The sequence below is a fragment of the Castor canadensis genome, chromosome 11 (genome assembly GCF_047511655.1).
Source record: "Castor canadensis chromosome 11, mCasCan1.hap1v2, whole genome shotgun sequence".
NCBI lineage: Eukaryota > Metazoa > Chordata > Mammalia > Rodentia > Castoridae > Castor > Castor canadensis.
The window spans coordinates 109,772,028-109,796,405 of NC_133396.1; the positions used below are offsets into that span (position 1 = coordinate 109,772,028).

At 40.0% G+C, this 24,378-nt stretch overlaps 1 protein-coding gene across 2 annotated transcripts in view; it reads right to left on the reverse strand.

The window, feature by feature from the left end:
• Nucleotides 1-23,954, reverse strand: part of Pip5k1a (phosphatidylinositol-4-phosphate 5-kinase type 1 alpha) — a 36,886-nt gene extending 12,932 nt beyond the window's left edge. The window contains exons 1-6 of one of the 2 annotated variants that reach the window (XM_020155850.2): nucleotides 23,397-23,954; nucleotides 13,730-13,768; nucleotides 4,734-4,768; nucleotides 2,712-2,792; nucleotides 557-687; nucleotides 17-134 (exon numbers count right to left, since the gene is read on the reverse strand). In XM_020155850.2, coding sequence (XP_020011439.1) covers nucleotides 17-134; nucleotides 557-687; nucleotides 2,712-2,792; nucleotides 4,734-4,768; nucleotides 13,730-13,768; nucleotides 23,397-23,481 — 489 coding nt within the window. In that variant the 5' untranslated portion in view covers nucleotides 23,482-23,954. The remainder of the gene's footprint in view (nucleotides 1-16; nucleotides 135-556; nucleotides 688-2,711; nucleotides 2,793-4,733; nucleotides 4,769-13,729; nucleotides 13,769-23,396) is intronic. The other variant, XM_020155851.2, reaches the window with a different exon arrangement.
• Between the last annotated feature and the right edge of the window lie 424 nt (nucleotides 23,955-24,378).

Sequence of the window (24,378 nt, forward strand, 5' to 3'; positions counted from 1 at the left end):
GAGATCAGAAGCTTACCAAGTAATCATCAGGTCGGATGCCAAATAGTTCCCGAAAGTAACGGAAGGCAACAGGTGCATAGGTCTTGAAACGAAAGTCACTGTAATGATGAGCAGGGGTCAGGTTGCTCCCTTCACTGTGGGGTTAAATAGAAGAAGCATTAACTCTCAGTCCCTGTCATTCAGGGAGTCCACCCTGGAAAGACACTCATAGGGAGGTCAAAACATCCTCCTTAAAGAATCAGAGGCATAAGATGAGTTAGTAACTCAGTGGGACAAAGGCATAATATGGGGAATAAGACACAGAAGTCACACTGCCTCCTAGCCAATGCATCAAATTGGTTTTTTTACAGGTCACCCCATAGGCCAGAGGCTAGAGGACACCCATAGGGTAGAGGACAGTATCTGTTCCATGAATTTTCCAGTCCCATTCACCCTGATTACAACCAGGCTAAGGATGAGAGACATGCTTAAATTAACCTGGAACTCTTAAAATTTCCCTGAGATTTTGAAAAAGCCCTATTTTCTAGAACATTTCCCTAAATATTAATTAATGTACCTGGGGAAGAATATACTCTCTACCACGTAGAAGTCTTGCATGAGGACATCCCGCTCTGGTTTGGTACTCAGGCTACCCACAGTGTGAGTAATGCCTAACTGGATGGCACCTTTCAAGGCTGATGAGGTTGTCTAAGAAAAGAAACGACAGCAAAATTTCAAGTGTTAAGTCTAACTATAGCAATAAAAACTCAGGAGGAAACCAGACGTGGTGGTGCATGCCTATAATCCCAGCTCTTGGGAGGCTGAGGAGGAATGAATTTGAGGCCATCCCAGACTACATAGTGAAACCCTGTCTCAAAAAACCAAAACCAGGACTGGGAGTGTGGCTTAAATGATAGAGCACTTGCCTAGCAAATGCAAGGCCTGAGTTTAACCCCGGTAGCCAAAACAAAAACCAAACAACAACAACAACAAAAAACAGAACAAAACAAAACTCCGGAAGTCAGCAGGAACACTTGAAAGCAAATGCCCTTCCAGTTATTCAGACTAAACTGGGGTATGCTGGTGCTTTACATTGCACAGATTAGAAGGACAGTGAAGATAGTGGGTAGTCAAGGTGGAGCCATCTAAGCCAGTCTGGGTTATGCAAGCTGTTCCCCCCACCCCCATCAGCATGCTCAAATAGAGTTCCATATCTTCACCTAGAAGACAGACTGCACTGACAGGATAATCTTAGGTCTCCCTTGAAGGTTCTACCCCTAGAATATCTGGGCCCTCCAAACGTTAATTCATCTGAGAAAGAATGTAACTAAAATTAACCAAAATTCTGATTTGACTATCTAGTTACAAAAGTTTCTGTCCTCTAAAGAAGGGCCTGAGGCTGGAGGAGTGGCTCAAGCAGTAAGAGCACCTGCCTACCAAGCTTGAGGCTCTGAGTCTAAACCATAGAACCACTCCAAAAAACAAAGATTAGAAGTTCATCTTTATATCTCAATGCTCAGTACATAAAAAGCTCAGTAACTGTCTGTTGAATTGAGATGAGCCTCAGAGACAGACTGGTTCCTGACTAAGAATATGAGTCAGACCATCTCTGCTACTTGGGACAATGAAATTAAGGCAGACGCCAGGTGCAGGTGGCTCACACCTGTAATCCTAGCTACTCAGGAGGCAGAGGCCAGGAGGATCGTGGTTCAAAGGCAAATAGCTTGAGACACCCTATCTTGAAAAAACCCATCACAAAAAGAGTGGCTGCTCAAGGTGAAGACACTGAGTTCAAGCCCCAGTACCACAAAAAAAAAAAAAAGAAAAGGAAATGAAGGCAGAGGACACAAAATTTACATGGGTCAGAATCAAGACTCCAAGAAATCTTTTTCACACACTGTTACCAGGCAAGATATAGATGCTAAAACAGTCCCTTTGGAAGTCTAAGCCTCTCAAAAGAACTCTAAAACTGGAGAACTGGAGGGAGGAAGGGGAAAGAGATAGAGGAGAACAGGACAAAACATAAATCAAAAAAGACAGAATATCTTCAGGAAACATGGATCCCTGTGGCAAAGTAAAAATGGCCCTTAGCTAGCTACATGTTTATACCTACAAGTGAAACCCAGTTTCTTCAGCTCAGTGAAATAGCAACCAACTTTAGTTTTGTTCATTAAAAACATTCTGGTGCTGGGGCCATGGCTCAAGTGGTAGAGTGCCTGCCTAGCAAGCATAAGACTTGGAGTTCAAACCCCAGTACCACTCGCCACCATCCCTGGTATAGTGCTGAGTTCAATCCCCAGCACCACAGAAGATAAAGAACGAACACTCTCAGCTAAACACACATATACAGATAGAAAACAATTATGTGAAATAAATTCTGAAATCCAAGTTGTATGGTGACTATTGTCAAAGTTTTAGGACATTAAGAAATGGGAAAGTACCTCCAAAAAAGTATCAAAAGGACAGTGCTATTCCAGCTGAGTTACCAAAGTAAGATGAGAGGGTTCCACTCAGACCTACCTTTTTTTTTTACATTGGGTGGGACTGGGGGTTTGAACTCAGGGATCTGAACTTGCAAAGCAGGTTCTAGTCTATTTTGCTCTGCTTATTTTGGAGATAGGGGTCTCACGAACTACTTGCACAGGCTGGCCTCAAACCATGATCCTCCTGATTTTAGCCTCCCAAGCAGTAAGGACTATAGGCTAGAGTCACTGATGCCAGGCCAGACCTACCTTTTTATATGTTGTCTCTCCTGAAGAATCAACACCTCTGTGACCTATTTTCTTGACGGGCATGCCAGAGGCATAAGGCACCTAGAAGAGAAAAATTAAGATTAATATATGATTCTCATGTAATACAACAGCTAGAGCAACAGTTTATCAAACCATAAAACTATTTTAACACCTTTGAACAATGATTATATACTTAAAAAGATGAACAGGAATGTAAAACAGGTCTGTTAGGGGGTGGGTACTAGCAAGAAGTGGAAGGGTGAATGGACAGGATGAATATGGTTGATGTACTTTATATGCTTGTATGAAAATAGAACAATGAAACCTGTTGAAATCCTTTAATATGGGGATGAACCTAACCAGGGTACACTGTAAGCAGATATGGAAATGTTACAATGAAACCCCTCCTATACAACTAATACATGCTAAAAGAAATGTTAAAAAAAAAAAAAAATCTGGCCAGTCTGGGCAAATAGTTCTCAAGACCCTACCCCAAAAATATGCAACACAAAAACAAGCTGGCGGAGTGGATCAAGTAGTAGAGCAGGCCTACCAAGCAAGCATGAGGCCAAGTTCAAACCCCAGTACCACAAAAAAAAAAAAAAAAAAAAAAAAAACTTCATGAAAACATAGCCACTGTGTTGCTGCCCAATGTGTTAACTGGCTAAAAGATCACTAAAGAAAATTTCAAAGGGCATATATTTCACCTTTGATTAAAAAAAAAAAAAAAAAAAGCTAATAAGCCAGAAGGCAAACACCAGTGGAAACAGGATGAAATGATCTTTTTTTTTTATTTTTTGGTACTGGTGTTTGAACTCAAGGTCTTGTGCTTCATAAGCAAGCACTCTATCACTTGAGCCACACTGCCAGCCCAGGATGTCATACTCTTAAGACCTGATATTCAAGTTCTACTCTTCTTGTCAAGGCCCTTAGTACCAGAAAACCCACAGTAGATCATCTGACAGATTTTAGAAAGCATTCTGAGTTATGTCCAGCATTCTGAGGCCTCTGACTAAAATGCAAGAATGAAAAAGAAGTGAGAGATGGGGTACGGAAACTCCATGGAGGGAGAAAGCAAAGCAAACTAAAGATACTCTGCACAGGGGAAAAAAAAATCTTGGAAATTAATAGGCTCCCTGTTACCAAAAGGAGTTCTAAGAAGTTCTTCCTATGCACTAAAGGTATGCAAATAGCAGTCAGTAACAGCAAAATAAGGGTGAGCTTTAATGTTGGGCTGCCTGGTTTTGAATCCCAGCCTTATTAATCCCACTTATTAATTAGTACAAACTTGGGCAATTTATAGAACTTCTAATCCTCACTTTTTTATCTAATTGAGATCACTTTCAGGATTAAATAAAAATATCTATAAAGCGCATTTAGATGCAGTATTAACTCTTGGCTATACATTGTATTTGTTACATTAAGAAAAGCTCAGCCGGGTGCTGGTGGTTCATGCCTATAATCCTAGCTACTCTGGAGACAGAGATCAGGAGGACCACGGTTCAAAACCAGCCTGGGCAAAGAGTTCAAGACACCCAATTCTGAAAATACTCAACACAAAAAGGGCTTGGTGGAGTGGCTCAAGTGGTAGGGTGCCTGCCTAGCAAGTGTGAAGCCCTGAGTTCAAAAACAAAAATACCAAACAAAAAAGGGCTGGCAGAGTGTAAGTGATAGACTGCCTGCCCAGCAAATGTGAAGCCCTGGGTTCAAACCCCAGCATCACCAACAAAACAAAAACTCAATAAATGTGAGATATTGTTAATATTCATAATAAATAAAGTCTAAGAAAAGTAGAGTTGTATGATTTCTAGACTACTATAGATACAAGAACAACTATCTATCAAGGGCAGTGGTGAAGCACTTGCCTAGCATAAAGCCTTGGGTTTGGTCCCAAATACAACACCAAAAACCCTGTCTAGGTTTTCAAGACTTAGGCAGAGAGAAAACGAAGATACCATAAACAAGTATCTTCCTACACCAGGATTAAGGTTTTAGTGGTTACTGTATCAATATGAAACCCACCTCAGATGCCACAGGTCTCTTGACTCCAGATGATGCTGCATTAAAAACAAACAAACAAACTTAAGTGTATACACACACTCTTACATAATCTCTATCAAGAATCAAGGTTTGAGTCAAACTAAACCTGACCATAGGCTCCTGCCTCTTATTCACTGATACCAGATCCTTTTGAATAGCACTTTTAAATATCCCTTCCTCTTCCACCCTCACAAAGGCCTTATACACATCTTATACACATTCTTTTTCTAGCCAACTTTCTAACTCATGTATCACATTTCCTCTGGGAAACAACTGTTCCCAATACATTTAACCATGGTCGGGCTGGAGGTGTGGCTCGAGTGACAGAGCACCTGCCTAACAAGAGTGAGGCCATGAGTTCAAATCCCATGATTGCCAAAAAAAAAAAAAAACGAGTCAGATGGTCTCATTTGATACCATGGTTAAAATAGGCATTCTAAGAGATACCCAAAACTCACTAGTGACCTTAGGCTTGACAAATAATTTTTTATTTTCTTCTTTTAGAGACTATATAGCCCAAGCTAGCCTCCATCTGACAATCTTCCTGCCTCACCTTCCCAAGTGTTGAGTGTGTCCTCAAAGAATAAGAACTTTTAGAACATATCTATGGTGTTTTCCTCCTACATTAATTATTTCAGAAGGTAAAGAGTTGGTCTATGGCAATGAGGAAGGTAAGAATGAGAAAATGTCAAAATAATAAAGAAGCATTTGGTTTCGGCAGAAACTGAGTCTGCATTCCCATATCCTCACCTTGATTTCTGCTGTGAACAGGAGTTTGTTGGTGTTTAAAGTTTATTTGTAGCTAGGCATGGGGGCACAGGCAAGGAAGGGAGGAAGGGAGGGAAGAAGAGAGGGAGGAAGGTTGGTTAAACCCTTTACATCTTACACCCTTTCAACTGAGAACCAAAATCCTGAGCTACAGGTACTGGTGGTGTAGTTCAAGTGGTAGAGTACCTGCCTAGCAAGTACAAAGCCCTGGATTCAAATCTCAGCACCATTAAAAAAAAAAAAAAAAAGATTACCCAACCAGCCAGGAGTGGTAGCATATGCCTGTAATTCCAGAACTCAGGAGGCAGATGCAGGAAGATCTCTAGTTTGAGGTGAGGCCAGCTTGGTCTAATAGTGAGTTCTAGGTCAGCCTGGGTTTTAAAGACCATGTCTTTAAAAAAAAAAAAAGGAAGAAAATAGGAAAAAAAATTCAAAAGACTGGATTCATGTTGCATCAGGTAAATTATTCTCTGTATTTAACTTAAAAGATGGTTTATGTAAATATTAAATGAGATAAGCTGGGCACAGTGAAGTGTGCCTATAGTCCCAAGTACATGAGAGGCTGAGATAGGAAAATTACTTAAGTACAAGAGTTCCCAGCCAGCTGGGCAACACAGTGCCACCTTATCTCAAAAAAGATTAAATGAGATAAGCCAAATCAAACCACTTTATGGACTATAAAATGCCAAATATGTTGTTAAATGGGATTTTTAATGCAAGAGCAAAGAGGGCTTATAGCAAGGTTTAATGTTTAATTACCTAATCCCTTAGTTGCTCAGTTGCCCTGTCCCCCAACATACCCACATGCATCTGTGATTTTTTTTTTTTTTTTTGAGACAGGGTCTTGCTATATGGCCCAGGTTGGCATGGAACTCACAATCCTCTTGCCTCTGCCTCTAGAGTGCTGGGATTACAAACGTGCACCATCATGCCCAGGGAATAAACTTTCGTTCTTTTTTTCTTTTTTTCTTTTTTTTTTTTTTTTTTTGCAAAGCAGGCACTCTACTTCTTGAGCCACGCCTCCAACCCATTTTGTTCTGGGTTATTTTGGAGATGAGGTCTTACAAAGTATTTGCCCAAGCTGGCCTCAAACCACGATCCTCAGCCTCTGGTACATCAGTGATTTTTTTTTTTTTTTTTTTTGCGGTACTGGGGCTTGAACTCAGGTGCCTACACCTTGAGCCACTCCCCTTTTACGTGATGGGTTTTTTCAAGATAGGGTTGCCTGGGCTGGCTTCGAACCATGATCCTCCTGACCTCTGCCTCCTGAGTAGATAGGATTACAGGTGTGGGCCACAAGTTGCCCCGCTTTTTAGACTTTTTTGTTGTTGTTGTTGTTGTGCTGGGGGTATACTGTGACATTTACCAAAGTTCTTACATTATATCATAGTTGAATTCAACCCTCCATTATTTTTCTTTATCCCTCTCCTCCCATTCCTAGAATAGTATCAACATAAATCAGTGATTCTTAATGAAAAAAATCAGTATATTTTCAACTGAGAAGACAAACATTGATTCTTCTGGACTCCTTTGTTATTATTTGACCTGTCCCTTCCTGTTTTACCCCCAGAAAGAGGGGTTTAGAAGAACTAAGAAGAGCCAGCATCAAGTCCTAATCTGGCAGCATCATTTAGCAAATAAACTCTTATGTACATATATATAAATGTGTATATATTTACATACACTCACACACACACACACACACACACACACACACGTCACTGATTAGGGGAGGGAGTATAGGTCAGTGCTAAAATACATGTATGTACAAGCCCCTGAGTCCAATTTCTAGCACTCCCCCCCCAAAAAAAAGGCACTGAACAAAGTTAAACAATGGAGAAAAAAGAGATAAATGATTTTTCAAGGCAATAATTAAGTACAAGACTTTCTTCCTAACAAGCTCTACTTTGCTAATTTTCCTAGCTTTATCATTCAACCATGTAGTTCTGTAACTGCTACACTCCTGCAAAATACTTGGAATGAGGATGGGAGGAATTCTTTCAGTGCAGTTTTGATGTCAATTGCTTAGTTATATGCAATGGAGCATTATGATCAAACCCAAAAGCATTACAGCTGAAGTAGGAAGAAAGATATGGGATCTAAATAATATTTAAAACAAGTGACACAGAGGGGGGAATCCAGGACACAAAACTTACTTTCCTCTTTACCAGATCAGAGATCCAAACTACCAAAGGGCAAGGAAAAGAAATATACCCAGAGAACTTTACCAATGTTGCTGCAACATCCAACTTGGTCCAGAAACCCAGTGAAGATCACAAGTAACAATACAAGGAACCAGATAACACTTGACCACTTGGCTTAAGAGTCTGCTAGTGAGAAATCATCTACTGAGGAAGTCAATGAAACTGAAGGGTCACCAGCACTGCACATTATAATCAAGCCTTCCCTTTTGTAAGCATAGAAGTTGGGGGGTAGAGAGGGAAGAAGGAAGGGAACAAATAAAAGAAAAAAAGGGAAAAGAAAACCAGTTCAGTATGGCAACACTTGACCGTAATGTTACTCAGACAATTTTTACTGAGAATAAGAGTCATTTCCATGGATAAGACTAGAGTATTGCTCAACAGAAAAACTGTTTCCTAGCGTTTGTTTAAATCCCCTAAGTGGCTGGTGGAGTGGTTCAAGTGGTAGAGCTCCTGCCTAGCACGTGTGAGGCTCTGAGTTCAAACCAGTGCCAAAAAAAAAAAAAAAAAAGCTAAATATCCTAAATACATAATCATTTTATAACCTATGTCTGTGCTCCATATGTATCAACATCTTTCTGGATGGAGAAACTGAATATAAGGAAGAAATCCAATACTAAAATTTACTTTTCTTTAAAAGAAAAATTTTTCTTTTTCTTTTTGGCAGCACTGGGGTTTGAACTCAAGGTATCGTGCTTGCTAGGCAAGTGCTCTTACCACTTGAGTCACTACACCAGCCCTAGGAAAGTTTTTCTTCTGAAGATTTTGGGTCTTACACTTCCCCATCTAAGCCTAAACTCTGATCACGATTCAAACACCTACATTACTGTCAGACCATACTTGGAAATACTGCATATGCTACACTAGAGAGCATTTTACCCAAGGGTGGTTATAATAGGCTCCTGACTTGGCTGTAAATGCTATAGTCAGTCCTAGGCTGGCTGGTCCTCATTGGCTTAATTTTCTTTTTATTTATTTTTCTGTGTGCTAGGGATTGAACCCAGGGCCTTGCATGCTAAACACATCTCTACCACTGAGATGCACACTCAACTCCTTCTCTGGCTCAATTTTAACACACCTTAGCCCCAGTTCAATGTTGCACTTAGGTATCAATGCATTCTTAACACTGACTGTAACACTAAACTATAACGCTGATACATTTTTAGAAAGGTTATTTCTCTTGTGACCAAATCATTTATATAGGTGTAATACTCTAAAAGCTTAAGAATATTTCTCACCTGGCCCTTAAAACAATACAACAAGAATGGGAACTATTTAAGGACTTAGAAATGCATCTACCAAATAAAATGTGTGAAACTTATTTGGATGCTAATTAGGAAAAAACAACAACTATAAAAAGACTTCTGAGGGGCAATCTAACCAATGTACAATATAAGCCTATTTGGAATTGTCACCTGCACAAATATATTCTAATAAATACCCCCTGCACAAATATATTTTAATAAAAATGAGAAAAAAAAAAGACTTCTGAGACAGAAGCCTTGAGAGGAGAAATTAAATAGTATCACTTTTTACAGTGCTAAAGAACAAAGCCAGGGCCTTGTGCATACCAGGCAAGTACTCTACCATTGAGCTATATTCTTAGTCCCAATTATTGTTTTTTGTTTTGTTTTGTTGCTGCAGTTCTAGGGACTGAACCCAAGGCCTCACAATTGCTCAGCACATGCTTACCACTTGAGCTATGTCCCCACCCCTCAATTATTATTAATTTTATAGACATGACCACAATACTGTGGTTGTGTTACAACCCCACATTCTCCTCCCCCCACAAAAAACCCTCCTTATTCAGAAATATATCCTGAAGTATTTATTGATGAAATGATTAGAGAATTTAGCTTATTGAAGATATTCCAAATGGGGTGGAGATATAGCTTAGTCAAAAAGCACTTGCCTACATATGAGTCCCTGAATTCAGTTCCCAGTGCTGCAATAAGTAAATAAACAAAATATTCCAGAGGTGGATGTAGGGGAATAGGGAAATAGTCAACAAAATTGGCAAAATGTTGCTGTTGAAGCTAGTGATGGTTATATGGAGGTTCACTACACTATTCTACTACTTTGTGTATATCTGAGAAATTATATAAAAATGAAAAAAAAGCCACAGAAGAAAATAAAGCAAGTCTAGGAAAATCAAACTGATTCATCTGAGCTTTACTCAGGTCAAGGCAAGCATCAAGAATGAAGTTCTAAAACTGAAATTGTTTTTATAGTACACTAACTTCTCAATTCATTTCTATAATATTTGTTTCCTTCATAACTATGGGACTTCTACTTTATTAACAGACTCTGAACCAAGAAGCATTCTAAACAATGAGATAATGTTGCTTTGTTGGAGCAAAAATATCAAAACAAAATGCTCCGCTTTAAAAAAAAAAAAAAAGCGCCTGGTGGCTCATGCTTGTAATCCTAGCTACACAGGAGGCAGAAATCAGGAGGATGGAAGTTTGAAAGCAGCCCTGGGCAAATATTCGAGAGACCCTATCTCAGAAATGCCCAACACACAAAAAAACAGGGCCAGGGCTAGGGGAGTAGCTCAAGTGGAAGGGCAAGTGTGAGGCCCAAAGTTTAAATCCCAGTACCACACATACAAAAAAAGTTCAAATAACATTTTAAATGGGTCAGTAGACCAGGTAGGTCTAACCTCCATAATTTACAGCCCCAGATCCCCTGTAGAAAGAATTTAAAAGATTAAAAGGGTTTAGGAAATTTTTAAAATTTTGGCCAAGGCATGCTCTGTTTGGCTGAACTCTATAGCTGTTAGTGAAAGCTGTTTATGAAGGCTGTTTTCTAAGTAGAGCAGTTGAGAACTAAGCTCCTCTAGCCACAAATGAAGCTACCTGGCCATTTTTAAGCTGACAAATCAATAACCATTATATTAAGGAAAAAATCATTCAGGAAAGGGTCTTTGAGGTTGGGTACCAGTGGCTCATGCCAGCAGTCCTAGTTACTCAAGAAGCAAAGATTAGGAGGATGGAGATTCAAAGTCAGTTTGGGCAAATAGTTCTGGAGATCTTAGACCCTATCTTGAAAGATCCCATTCACAAAAAAGGGCTGATGGAGTAGCTCAAGGTGTAGGCCCTGAGTTCAAACCCCAGTACTGCAAAAAATAAAAGGGTCTTTGAGCTGAACATGGTGGTTCACATCTATAATCCCAGGGGAAGGAAGAGCAGGGAAGAGAAGTATGAAAGTTCTTCCTTTCTACTTTTTTTTTTTTAAATACATATAAGAGTATAGAGGAACAGCAAGTTTAAAGGGTATGCTCAAAATCACAGAGCAAAGGCAGTGACAGAACCATAACTGGAACCCACATTCCTGACCTTCAATTCAACTTTTTTCTAAAATACTAAGGGAACTAAAATGCTCTAAAACACACCAAGTAAATCCCAGATTAGTAATGGATAATACAATCACATTATTTTCTTCCTTTAAGGCACTCCTCTCCTAGGGACAAGGAAATCTAGCCTTTATTTTCATTGACAGAGGAATTAAGAATACAGTCCTCCTCCTTCAGTCCCTCTCAATAAAATAACACTCAGTTCCTCTGGCAGGAGGCATCAATGTCCCTGGCAAAAAATAGTAGGAAATGACCTTTCATTTCTTTTAAGTGAGATTGTCCTTGTCTCAATCAAACAATGTTAATATACCAGAGGAGCAGAAACTGTCTTTCAAGTTTAATACTTTATTTACTTAAAAGAGTACTTTCATAGTTTTATAGGTGTTAAGGTCCTAGTAATAAAAAAATACTTTTTTTTTTTTTTTTTGAGATGGGGTCTTGCTTTGTTGCCCAGGCTGGTCTTACACATGTTGGGCTTAGTCCCCTGAGTAGCTGGGACTACAGGCAGGAAGTAACATACCTAGCTCAGAAAGAATCATTTTATCTTTCAATTAAGACAGTAACAATTTTAAGCACTGGTGGCTCACTGCTGTAATCCCAGCTACTTGGAAGGCTGACCTCAGGAGGATCATGGTTTGAGACCAGCCTAGCGACCCCATAGCAAAAAAAAAAAAAAAAAAAAAATGGACTGGAGGTTTGGTTCAAGCAGTACAGCACCTGCTTTGCAAATGCGAAGCCCTGAGTTCAAACCCCAGTCCCACCAAAAAAAAAAAAGAGTAACAATTTTAACAGGGGGGGAAAGATTCATTACATTTTTCTTTTCAGCGTTTGACTTGATTAAAAGTGTAAGGGCACTTCTAGTCAGGCGAAACAGCACACACTTATAAACGCAGCACTTGGGAGGCAGAGGCAAGAGCACTGCGGAGTTTTTTTTTGTTTATTTGTTTGTTTGTTTTTCTTCCATATTGGAGTTTGAACTCGGCCTAGCCCTTTTTTGTGTTGGGTTTCTTCGAGATAGGGTCTCACAAACTATTTGCCTAGGCTGGCCCCGAACCTTGATCCTCTTGATCTCTGCCTCCTGAGAAGCTAGGATTACAGGCATGAGCCACCAGCACATGGCTTGTGATGGGGTTTTTTCAAGATAGGTTCTCAAGAACTATTTGCCCAGGCTGGCCTCGAACCTCAATCCTCCTGATCTCTGTATCCTGAATAGCTAGGATTACAGGCCTGAGCCACCAGCGCCTAGCGGGACTGCATGTTTGAGGCCAGCCTAGGCTATAAAGCAAGACCCTGTCTCAAAAAAAAAGAGCACTTGTAATAGATCTAATAGACAAATACAAAAGTGTCTTAGGCATCTTGGAATTGACTATAGGATTGGTTATCAGTCTTTACCAAAAATCCACATTAGTTTCTAAAATAGTTTCTGCTGGGGTATAGTTCAAGCAGTAGAGCACTTGCCTAGCAAGCACAAGGCCCTAGGTTCAATTCCCAGTACCTCAAAAGAAACTGATTTTCCAAAATAGTTTCTGAAAGATTCATAATTCTACATAATATGCACAGAGGGCCTCAGAATTTTGTTGCTTATTAAGAGGGTTATGGTCACAAAAATTAAGTTCCCTTCTATACTTTTCCCTTCTTCACCAAGGACTTCTGGTTCAGACAACAAGTATTTAATCTGGTCTAAAGTCAAGTTAGTTTACATACACAGGGAGACCTGGGGATGTAGCTAAATTGCATAGTGTTTTATTAGCAAGTTCAAGGCCATAGGTTTGGTTCCCAGCATAGTAAAAACAAAACAACAGATTAGCAAGGGTGAGAATCGGAATATGTAGGTCTGAAGACTAGATACAGATTTACTAACTAGGTAGCCTTGGGCAGGTTGGTTAAAACTTCTCTAGGCCTTGGTTACTTCTATAAAATGCAGAACAGGGGCTGAGGTGTAGCTTAGTGATAGTGTGTGGGCTCAGATGAGTGAGGCCTTGGGTTCAATTCCCAGTACCAAAAATAAGTAAATAAATACCATGTGCCTCCAAAGAGTTTTGTAAGAATTAAGTTATGTATAAATTCAACATACAGTAAATAAATACTTTATAAATACTAGCAATTATTATCATTGTGAATTATGAAATCCTACCTACGGGATGGGAAAGGTCAATGGAAATGAGAGGTATAATGGGGAAAAGGAAAGGCTGAGACTAATTTGCTGAAACAAAAGGAACTATGAGAAGATACTTCTACATTAAGATAGTATCTTTTAGCCAGGAGTAGTGGTACAGGACTGTAATCCTTGCTGCTCAGAAGGTAGAGGCAGGAAAATTTCTAGTTCAAGATTGGCCTGGGTAAAGGTACCTGTGAGACCCTGTCTCAAAAAAATTAAAAAATAAAAGTGAAAAAGCTGGAGATGTGTCTCAACTGGTTGAGCTTTTGCCAAGCATATGCAAGGCCCCAGGTTTAATCCCCAGCACACACACAAAAAAGGATAGCATCTTTTGCAGAGCTATAGTCAAATAATGCTTTCAAGACATTCATAGCCTTCTCAGAAGACCATGCACTACCACTACAAAAAGTGTGCGATTGTTACAGGGGAGAGGAGCTGGCTGCCAGTTACTGCGAGGAGCTCATGCTTCTTCAGCACAGACACACATCAGATCTACCTCTCTTACGGTTGACCCCACAGCACAGAAAGTTGAAACCTAATGAGGAAAAACAGAAAGTTATCACTTACTTCTGTGTTTCTCCTTGCTTACAGCAGAATAAACATATTAAAAACACACAGGCACATAGTATGGTGCTCAATCTCCATGACCATACAGTGAAATTATTTTTTTAACTAAGTAAATATCAAAAAGAAAAAAGAAAAAGAAAAGGAACTGGTCTGGCACAAAAATTCCAGTTACAAAACGTGCATTTAAATCATTTCACTCAAGTGAATTCAAATTGGCAGAATTTTTCAGGTATAAGACCTCTCTGCATTTAGGCTTCTGTACAAAGATACACATATAAGGATGTTTACTACAGCATACAATAACTATAAATGAATAGATATAATGGAAAGAACTTAAGTGAACAAAAGGGAATTGGTGTTATAAACCAAAGTACAGTTTAAAATAGAATACATAACCATTTTTTAAATGAATTATGGCTAGCATGTCATAATAAATTGTTAAGGTAAAAAATATACATTTTTTATGAAACTTTTATCCATGAATTCACATGTACTTATATATAAAAGGCTCCCAAAATACGACCATCTGTAGGTGGTGAGAGTAGGTTGATTTTGTAACTTTGTTTCTGTTTTTCCTGAACTACATATTTTTATAACAAATGTTTTAATGTCTGTTATATAACTTGATAATTAAAGAAAAGGGATGCACAGGGATAGCTTTAACCCATAATTCCCAGTATATCACTATTCAACAACCCCCAAACGACCATCACTCCCCACACACATATTAACTCAGGCTCATTAAAATCACATTGTACTGCTGCAAAGAGGAGCTAGATGGAAAAGTGTGAAAAGAAAATGCCTAAAACTCTGCTCACAATCCCAAGATAAAAATAACCATGATCCCAGTACTCCGTATTACTTTGAGATGTCTATACAGCCTCACGCATACCTACAGAAGCACATTTGATAAGAAGTTCTCTCTGAAACTTGATATCCCCCTCAGATTATCAGTATCAATCAGGGATACCTATTTTTGGCATAACTCATGGATGTCAAGACTTGAAAAATACAAACTTTTAAAAAAGTCTTTAAATTATGAAAATAAACTAGGACATCATTACTACTACTGAAATAATTTCAGAATAGCTGAACCAGCCAAGTCAAATGACATAGTGGAGACAGCCCAATCAATTCATGCTAAAATACAAAGCTAAATCATCACACAGTGTCACAGATTTTTCTGAGCAACTCTGTACCATCTTAGGAGAGCATTCTACTTCAGTCCTTAGATTCACCCCATATTGTGTTAGTGGAAGAAAAGGTACTGGAAGGGCTGGCTTCTAGTCACTTGGCAAAATATCACTGTGATTCTCCATAAATTTGCTTGCTACTATTAAACCACTGAAGACCAAAATTCCCTATGGAGAGGAATTAGAAAAATGTAAAAGAGAAAAAAATTCATCAACATAATTCTAAGATGTATGAAAACAGCGAATTTCAGAGGGGGAAAGGAGGTGGCTTTAAAAGAGATAATTTAAACAAAGATATGTTCAGACATGAATAGGTCTGAAATGAGTTGGGTCCCCTCCACCCCACAAGCATGTAGAACAAGAGTTGGCCTTAATAGCAGAGCCTCTCCCTGCACTTTCAGGGCAGAAGCATTTCCGTCAGAGATGACATCATTCACTAGATGAGAAACTAAGAGGCAGTGTGTGACTGACTTCAATGTTTGAAGTACACATATAATTTAGAGATGCTAGAGGCTAGCCGGATGTGCATTCCTTTCAGACAACTAGAGTTTTGCCTGAACAGGTCACAGAGAAGCAATTCCAAAGACTCAACTCAATGATCTGCTACTACATAAATATCAATAATTCCTACATAGAGCAGAAAGAGATAAGTTCTCTTTGTTTGGAAACAAAAACTAACTCTTATAGGACTCTCTTTTGATAAGATTGAGAGCCAGAATTAAAAAAAAAAAAAAGCAAAACCCCCTACAACAAAATAAAAAGAAAACAAAGTCAGGACGTGGACAGCAGGACTTGGTGGCCTATAATCCTAGCACTCAGGAGGCAAGGAAGGAAGATCATGAGTTTCAGCAACCTGGATCTACACAGGGAGACTTTGTCTCAAAAAATAAAAACAAAAATTAAAAAGCTGAGTGTGGTGGAGCACACCTATAATTCCAGCTATTTGGGAAGTGGAGGAAGGAGGATCAAGGTCAGAGGTTGGCATGTGCAAAAATGTTAAGTCCTAGGGCTGGGATGTAGCTCAGTGATAGAGCGCTGCCTAGTATGTGCAAGGCCCTGAGTTCCATCCCAGCAGCAAAAAAGAAAAGACAAAAAGAGCTGGGAGAGAGCTTGCCTAACAAGCACAAGGCCCTGATTTCAACCCCAGAATCACACATAACACACACACACACACACACACACACACACACAAAATCAACCCAGTTATGTACTGAACTATTTGAAGCAATCTTAGTAATCTCTCTAGGACCTCTGGTCCTAGGTAATGTGGAACACTCAAAGGTATTCTAACTATAACCCTGTAGGTAGGAGGCACAATATGTTCTCCAAATGAAAATACTCAGAAACGTGTCTGAAATGTCAGTATGCATCTGAAGTATTTCCAAGCACATAGCTCTACATGACAATGTTGAAAAAAACAAAAACAAAAAACTGTACCAATGGGTATGGTGACACTTACCTATAAGGAGATTAAGGCAGGAATTCAAGATCAGCCTCTCCAAACACAAAAACTATGGTGGAGTGGCTGAAGTGGTAAAGCACCTGCCTAGCAAGCATGAGTCCCTGAGTTCAACCCCAGTACTGACAAAACAAAACAAAAACAAAAAGCACACATAACTCCGAAAAGCTAAATTTTGTTTCCTGGCAGGTATCCATTTTTCTAAGATCTTCTGGGAGAAAGTTAGAAAAGGCAAGGGTGCACCTAGAAACAAAAGTTCAAAAATATCTACCAGTCCTGGAGGCACTTCAGCTAAAAGTCAAAAGCAGTATAGCAAGAAATGAGCCATAAATCTATTAAAATTCACTGTGAGAACATACAACCATTATGCAACAACTTCACCACTAGTAATTATCTCTCAGATCCTCAATTTCCTAACTTGGAAAATGAGGGGGTTAAATTAAATAAGTGTATTTCCCTCTCATTGAGTTCTGCCTCCAGTTCTACAAGGGCAAATTTTATGTTTCTTAGGCCTCAAATATGTATCCCTTGGCATCAATACTTTGCTTGAAATTATGCAAAATAAAAATCCAAGTCATTCCTTCAAAGACCTGGGTCTTCTGAATAAGCCACCCATAGCTAAGAGGCACTTGAATTTTTGGCAGACTGCCACCTCCCCATTCTATGTCCAAATCTGGCTCTATCTAGCTTGAAAAAACAATGAGTTTTGCTGGATTAGAATGTACATTATTTCAGCAAAAAAAAAGTTTAATGAAGTTTAAAGAACAGCAATTGACAACAATGCACCTCAAGGCAAACCCCCTCTGCCAAAGACATCAGAAATATGATCAAGTTATTTCTCTACCATCAGCTCCATTTTATATAGGTTCTTGTTAATGAGAACTTGAAGTTTACTACATTTGTTTACCTACACTGTACACAGGAAAACTGGTATGTACTCTACTCTAGCTAATTATATGTCCTTAAAAAACCTCTTCCCATTCCTTCCCCACAACTTCCCTTGCTCACCTCCCCATAGCCCACCCTCAACACTCTTTTGAGACGGTGCTTATTCGGAGTTAACTACATAGTGCTCAGTTTATTACTCAAAGAAAATATGATATATTGAACTCCCTACAAGAAACCTGTCCTCCTCCCTTTTTGCCAAAGTCTTCCTCAGATTCTAGAAATGGGGAGATTTTCCAAGAATCAAGTGTTTATAAATTAATTCATATTTTATTCAGCTATTACAAAGAAACAGACTGGAATTTCATAAGAAGAGAAAGACAAATAGCTGGTGACAGTTTAAAAAAAGAAAAGCTTTGAGAAAAAAATTCACTTAAAACAGGAAACAGTAAATGAACAAAAGCTCACAGGAGCTATGAACAGAATGGAGAAAGAACATAAGTGGAAACTAAGAACACCCTCTTTTGATGGGAAAGGGTGGAGAAGTGAGGTGCAAGATGGCAATGTGCAAGGGGTTTCCTAGCCAGGCACTGGTGGCTCACATCTGTAACCCTAGCAATTCAGGAGACAGAGATCAGGAGGATGGTGGTTAGAAGTGAGGCCAGCCAGGGCAAATAGTTTGAGAAATCTTATCTCAAATATCCCATTACAAAAACAGGGCTGGTGGAGTGGCTCAAAGTGTGGGCCCTGAATTCAAATCTCAGCACCATTAAAAAAAAAAAAAAGAAGGAGCTTCCTCAGTCACGATGGCACAGGCCTATAATACAAGAACTGGGGAGGCTGAGGCAGGATGATCCCAAGTTCAATGTTAGCCTGAGCTACTACACAGCAAGATCTTGCTTCAAAAAAAAGAGGGGAAGGTACCTCTAAGAGAACCAAATGTTGGGCTGGGTTTAGAACACAGAGAAACAGAATTTCCTCTACCCGACTACCAGAAAACAGCATTCTTTTATGCTGAAGTACACTTTAATCCTGAAGCACACTTGTAATTTTGGCACACTACCCAGTAGTGGTGCACCTGTAATCCCAGCACTCTGGGAGGTTGAGGTAGGAGGATGGAGAGTTTGAAGCCAGCTGGGCTACATAGCAAGACCCTGTCTCAAAAAGCAAAAGGGGGACTCAAACAGTAGAGTTCCTGCTTTGCAAGTGCAAAAGCCAAAGAAACAAAAACAAAAGCAAAAACCCCACACCAAGTAGAAGGAAAAGAGGGAAAAAAACCTGATAATACTGGTTGTCTTGTTGCCTTCTTTATGTCAAGTAAGAATACTCCAAAATTCTAGCAGAGAAAATGTCCAACTTAAAGGATAAAATAAAGCTGGACACAGTGGTTCACAGATATAATCCCAACTATTCAGGAGACCAGCCTGGACAACACAGTAAGACCCCATCTCAAAAAAAGAAAGAGGGAAGAGGGCTGGGGACATGGCTCAAGTGGTAGACACTTGCCAAGCAAGAATGAGGCCTTGAGTTAAAACTCCAGTACAGACAAAAAATAAATAAATAAAATAACCACCTTCTCTATTCCCTGGTATTGTCTCTGTTGTTCAATCCACAGGCTATAGTTTTCATTATTTTATCAAAGAAAAACAGGTTAATAAAACATTTAATAGCTATTAGGTAGTATATATTTGAGCAAAGGTATTAATCAGAAGAGTTTCATATCAACCCATGAGTCCACAAGCATCTTCAAGTAAAACATACTATTTGATACACAAAGCTAACTTGTAAGTACACATTACCAATTAATCTCAGATTCCGGAAACCTATAAGACTAGTTAATTATACCTGACACTGGACTTAAGCAGCCATGGCAGAAATAGTTAACCAAAAGCAAAGCATGGTTATGAATATCTATAATCCCAGCTACTAGGAGACTAAGGCAGGAGAATGGCTTGAGTCCAGGAATCTGAGGCCAGCCTGAACAACACAGTGAAACTTATCGAAAACAAAAAAACAATGATACTCTGATGTCAGTTTTCTGGCATTATCTACCAAGGAGACAAAAGAAAAGGGAGGTTACAAACACAACTCTCAATAGTGAAAGCAAACAGAAAAATCTCTCAAGTGGCAGAGTGCCTACCTAGCAAGCATGAGGTCCTGAGTTCAAACCCCAGTATTTGAAAACAAACAGACAAAAAAAACTCTCTCTACTTATAAAATAGTAACCATAAAAGTATTTGTGATATTCTCCCTATACAACATTGTATTTTTTTCATTTTAAATTTTGATTCTGAATGCCAATTAAAGTAGTCTAAATTGCTTTAATTTCACTAGAGTGAAAGAATTAAAGGAAAGGTCAACCCTTTAATGGCTTACAGTTGTATACGATTAGCTTACAGTTGTCTACAAAGAACACAGACAAAATAAAATATCTTGGGCTGATGGGGTGGTTCAAGTGGTAGTGCACCTGCCTAGTAAGTACAAGGCCCTGAGTTCAACTTCCAGTACCAGAGAGGGGAAAAGTCAATAACGCCAACTATTGGAGTTACCAGACTATAGCAGTTTACTGGTGGGGTTCTACAGGGAATAACAAAGCCATCAGAACCATGGATTAATGAAATTGGCCCCACTTTATAAAGGTCTCAAACAAAAATGCTTCAATCCAATATACTCTGGGCTTTCCCTCAAAGGGAGAAAAATCAGGAAAGGAGCTATAAAATTACTCCCAAATCATTTGTGTTCCTGATAAAATCACATGGATGAAGGGTGACTGTTTCAAAACTGTTCTATGAAGCAAAAGCTACTACTGTTCATGATTATCTAAGGTTTCAAGCGCTTTTCCTTGTGAGAGTCAGGTGTGATTTTTATCACACAGCTCTTATTTCAGGGGTGCAGTGTACATCTTAGCATCTTAGCTTGCTTTCTGACCCCTCTACTAACTTCAAATCAAGAACCCAGGAGTGGCTCAACTGTATAGTGCCTAGCAAATAGGAGTTCAAACCCCAGTACAGCACCCCACCCTCCCCCACCCCACCCGCCAAAGAGTCCAAAACAGAAACTCTGTTCTAGTAAAAAGTGGACTTAGTGACTTAAATTTCAAACTACTGATGAAAGTTAAAACTAGAGTTAGGGAAACAAGCTCTCTGAACACTGACTGGGACAGATAGTCACACCATCAACCATACTTCATCAGGACTGATTTTATTAAGTGGTGACATTATCCAAAGAATAACAATGAAGGAAAAAGAAAGGAAGGAATAAATTTTCTTTACACACCACACAGCTGAGACCAGACAGCAAACTGCTTGAACTTTTTATTAACCAAAATGTAAGAACAAGCACATGAGGATGGTTGCTGTAAGATGTATCCATTTATAATTGCCTCCCCCAGATCCAAACATGGGGACTACTCCAATGGGAAAAGATGTTTAACATCTCTTAGAACTTACCCTTTGCTCTACCCTCTGTATTTCACTATCAACAGTATACCAGCTCTAGCTTAATGGTAAAACAATCTAGACAAGGGGTTTATTATTATCAGGGAAAAACTGTTCTAAATAACCTCTTATTCCTAATTTGAGTGCCCAAAGATTTTTGAGTCCCCAAAGCTTATGAATGGCTTGTCTGGAATCATGTCCATCAACATGACATTCTCTGAAACATGACATTCTTATTTTATATTCATTTTCAACACTGCCAGAACTTGTCTTCAGGATTTCAGAGTTTCACCAAAACTTAAGTGGAGTTCAGCTAAACATCTAAGGACAACAAATTGGTTATAGGATGGATGAAACACACCTTGAATTTCTACAAAGCTAGTCTTCTAGCTTTTAACAAGTTAGGAAATGATAAACCTCTGCTTATTCCTTCCAAGCTCCTAATTCTCCTGGTACCATCCAGAGAAGTAGTCTTCTCCAATCACAAAACACTTTCTTCTTAATAGCCTTTCCTGTATCTGAATCAAACATCTTATCCTCTTCAAAAATATATCCTTAAAAGGAAAAATTCTATTAAATTCACTAAGCTCCAACCTAAGTGAGCATACAGAAACACACAAAAAAGTAGACAGGGTCTGTCTGCACACAATAATGCCAAAAAAGTTTTAGGTATACTTATGAACAGTATTTTTCTTAATCCAACTATTTCAGTATGTTTATGCCAAAGGAGAGAAGAGTGTGACAAAGTTAAAAAAGTAATCTAGGACTATTTTTAATTTAAGACATTCTTATACTTTGACTTCACATGATAATAATAAAGTCAAGAACCTGTAAAGTCCACTGAAGCCTAATATTTGACATTCTAGTGAAAGCTGAAAAACATTTATGTACTCTGTATTATTAACTGCTAGCCCTAAGATCTGCCAGAAAACATAAAATCCCAAAAGAATATCAAACAGGTATTAGGATTATCCAAACCAGTAGTAGAGATAGAAGAGGAGGAAGGCGTACCAATAAATGACAAAGAAAAGGTTGAGGGCACCATTCAAGCGCAAGGCTCTGGGACAGCCCCCAAAAAAAAAAAAAGTCAAATGACAAATATTTCCTTGTTACTCCTGAACCTATCTACCTATTTAGCTGGTACTTCCATGAGATAGAAACTGAATCCAATTTTAGGATATAAACACACTACTTTTTAAGAGTAACCTATTTTTTTATTTTGAGTGGTTTTTGTTTTTGTGTTTTGTTTTGTTGACACAGGTTTCCTTGGTAGCTCGGTCTGGCCTTGAGCTTCTTATTTTTAAGTAGTTCAGGCTGGCCTGAAACTCATGATCCTCCTGCCTCAATATCCCAGGCTTGTAGCCACCACCGCACCTGGTCCCTCTAATGCTTTTAGAGGAAAGGCAAAAATTACTTCTCCAAGAAACTAAAGATAAATAAACTGCAGCTTATGAAGAAGAGACCTGTGACTATGTATTGCTTCATTTAATCTGCGACCCTCTATTTAGCCAATTCAAAATGGCAAGGATGCAATCCCAGGTGTAAAGAAGTATCAAAATCTCAAGTAAAGCATCCAACATCTGGTAGCCTCTCCTATTTGCAGTCTAGAGGCAGCAGTCATTGTGGAACACCAGACATTTCTGATAAAAGCTCTGGAACAGTTTGTGACGCACCCCCCTCAACACACATTTTCCCTCCTACACACAATCTGTCGCTTTTCTTGTGGGCCTCTTCAGCCCACCCTTCAGCTTCATTAGTTTCTAACTACTCTGCGCTATCTTCCCTGGCTCCATTCCCCAAATTCCAATTTCCTAAGCATTCCTGCAGTCTATTTCCTATTATGCAATATTCCTTCACAGCACTTAGAACCACCCTTCCACCCCTCCATCTTTCTGAGGCCTAACTCCAAATATCGCTACCCACAGAGCAACTCAAAACGCCATTTCATCTCTCCCTCTGTTTTTAGGGTCTTTTGACCTTAATTCCTAACATCCCTTAGACTCTCTCTCTAAAACTTCCCAATGCTTTCCAAAGTTGGGTAACTTTGTAGAGGTGAGAGTCACCAAAAGAGTCTGACAAAGTATGTATGTGTGTGTCTGCGCCCGCGCGGGGGGAGGGGGAGTGGGAAGGAATGACGCATTGGGGGAGTCTCTGAGCAGAAAGACCGCTCCATTAACTCCCACTCCCAACAAATCCACGATTACCTAACCCCCAGCAATCAAAAGCATCCCCTAATTGTTCAATACATTAAGTCCAATACTTTCTGCCATGTTTGATCCCATTAACTCCACAATCAACTAGGACTCTACCTGGCTTTCACATCAAGTAGTTCCTCTCTACCTACCAAGCCTCCTTTTAGTTTCTCTACTCCCTTCTGTTTCTCTTCTGTTTCCTTCCTACCTATAAGACAGTCAACGTTTTCGACAGCTTCCCTTTTCTCAGTCAAATCCATCCTTTCCTCACATGCCCCGGCCCGCTCAGAAATCCCTGCTGTTTCAAAATCCAGCCCTCTATCCTCGTTACCGGCGACCCCTCGGCCATTCCCAACTGCAGGTGCCCTCCCAGGGCTTGCTCTTCCCTCAGTCGCAGAGACTTCACCAAACCACACCCCGCCTGACTTACCTGATGAGATCGAGGTAGTGGAAGGGACCCCGGGATCAAAGGACGAAAACCCGGACGACGACGGCCCAGAGGAGGCCGACGCCATCTTGGCAGCCCCCTCCCCCTCGGCGGACTCGCTCCCTTTCAATCGGGCTCTTCCTCTTCTCGGAATCGAATCTTCTCCACGTCTCTTCACAGAACCCGCGTTCTGCGGGCCACCTTCCCGCCCCGCTCTGGGGCCGCTCTCAGACTCGTCCTGCTGGCTCCCCAACCGGCTCAGGGCCGCACCATTCGCCTGACATGGGGGAGAACTCCTGTCTTGCACTCCCTCCACAACTTTAACCGCTCTCCGCAGAAGCTACCTTACCCTTTCAGAAGAGAGTAGGCTCAAACCGGCTACCAGGACCCCGTGTTGGAGCTAAACCCCACCTGAAGGAAAAACTCGGAGCGGGGAGCCTCCCCCCCCACTCCTCCCTAGCCACAGCCTGTTTATCGCTCAACCCCACAGCTCAGCTCCCGGTGGCCAAGGAAATCCCGGCACTGCGCATGCGTTCGGCCTGCTTCTCAGGGTTCCTTCCACTCAATCTGGAGGAGAGAAACAAAGCCAATCCCCAGGCTGTTCGTGATCACGTGACCCGGGACTCTGACGCGGTAACGAATACACCCGTGCAAGACCTGCGCGCGGCGGTGGGCGGGTCGCCCCTATGGTGGCTCAGTAGGTCAAATTAAAACCGGCTGTTTGAAAGGACTGGTTTTGCTTGCTGTGAACTCAGGATAAGAGCGGGAGCGGGTTCTCTCAATTGACAACCCAGAAAAGAGTTCCGGATCGAAGCGCTGGTGTCAAGACAGCGACGTTAAGCATTTGACTACTACAGAAATATCACATGCCACTAAGAACTCTTCCCTGTACTTTTCCGGTTTTACTGCCTTGTTTACTGTTTAGTTTAATGTGTATGAATGTCTTACCTTCCTCCAAGTGACATTAGAAATAAATCTGTTTTGT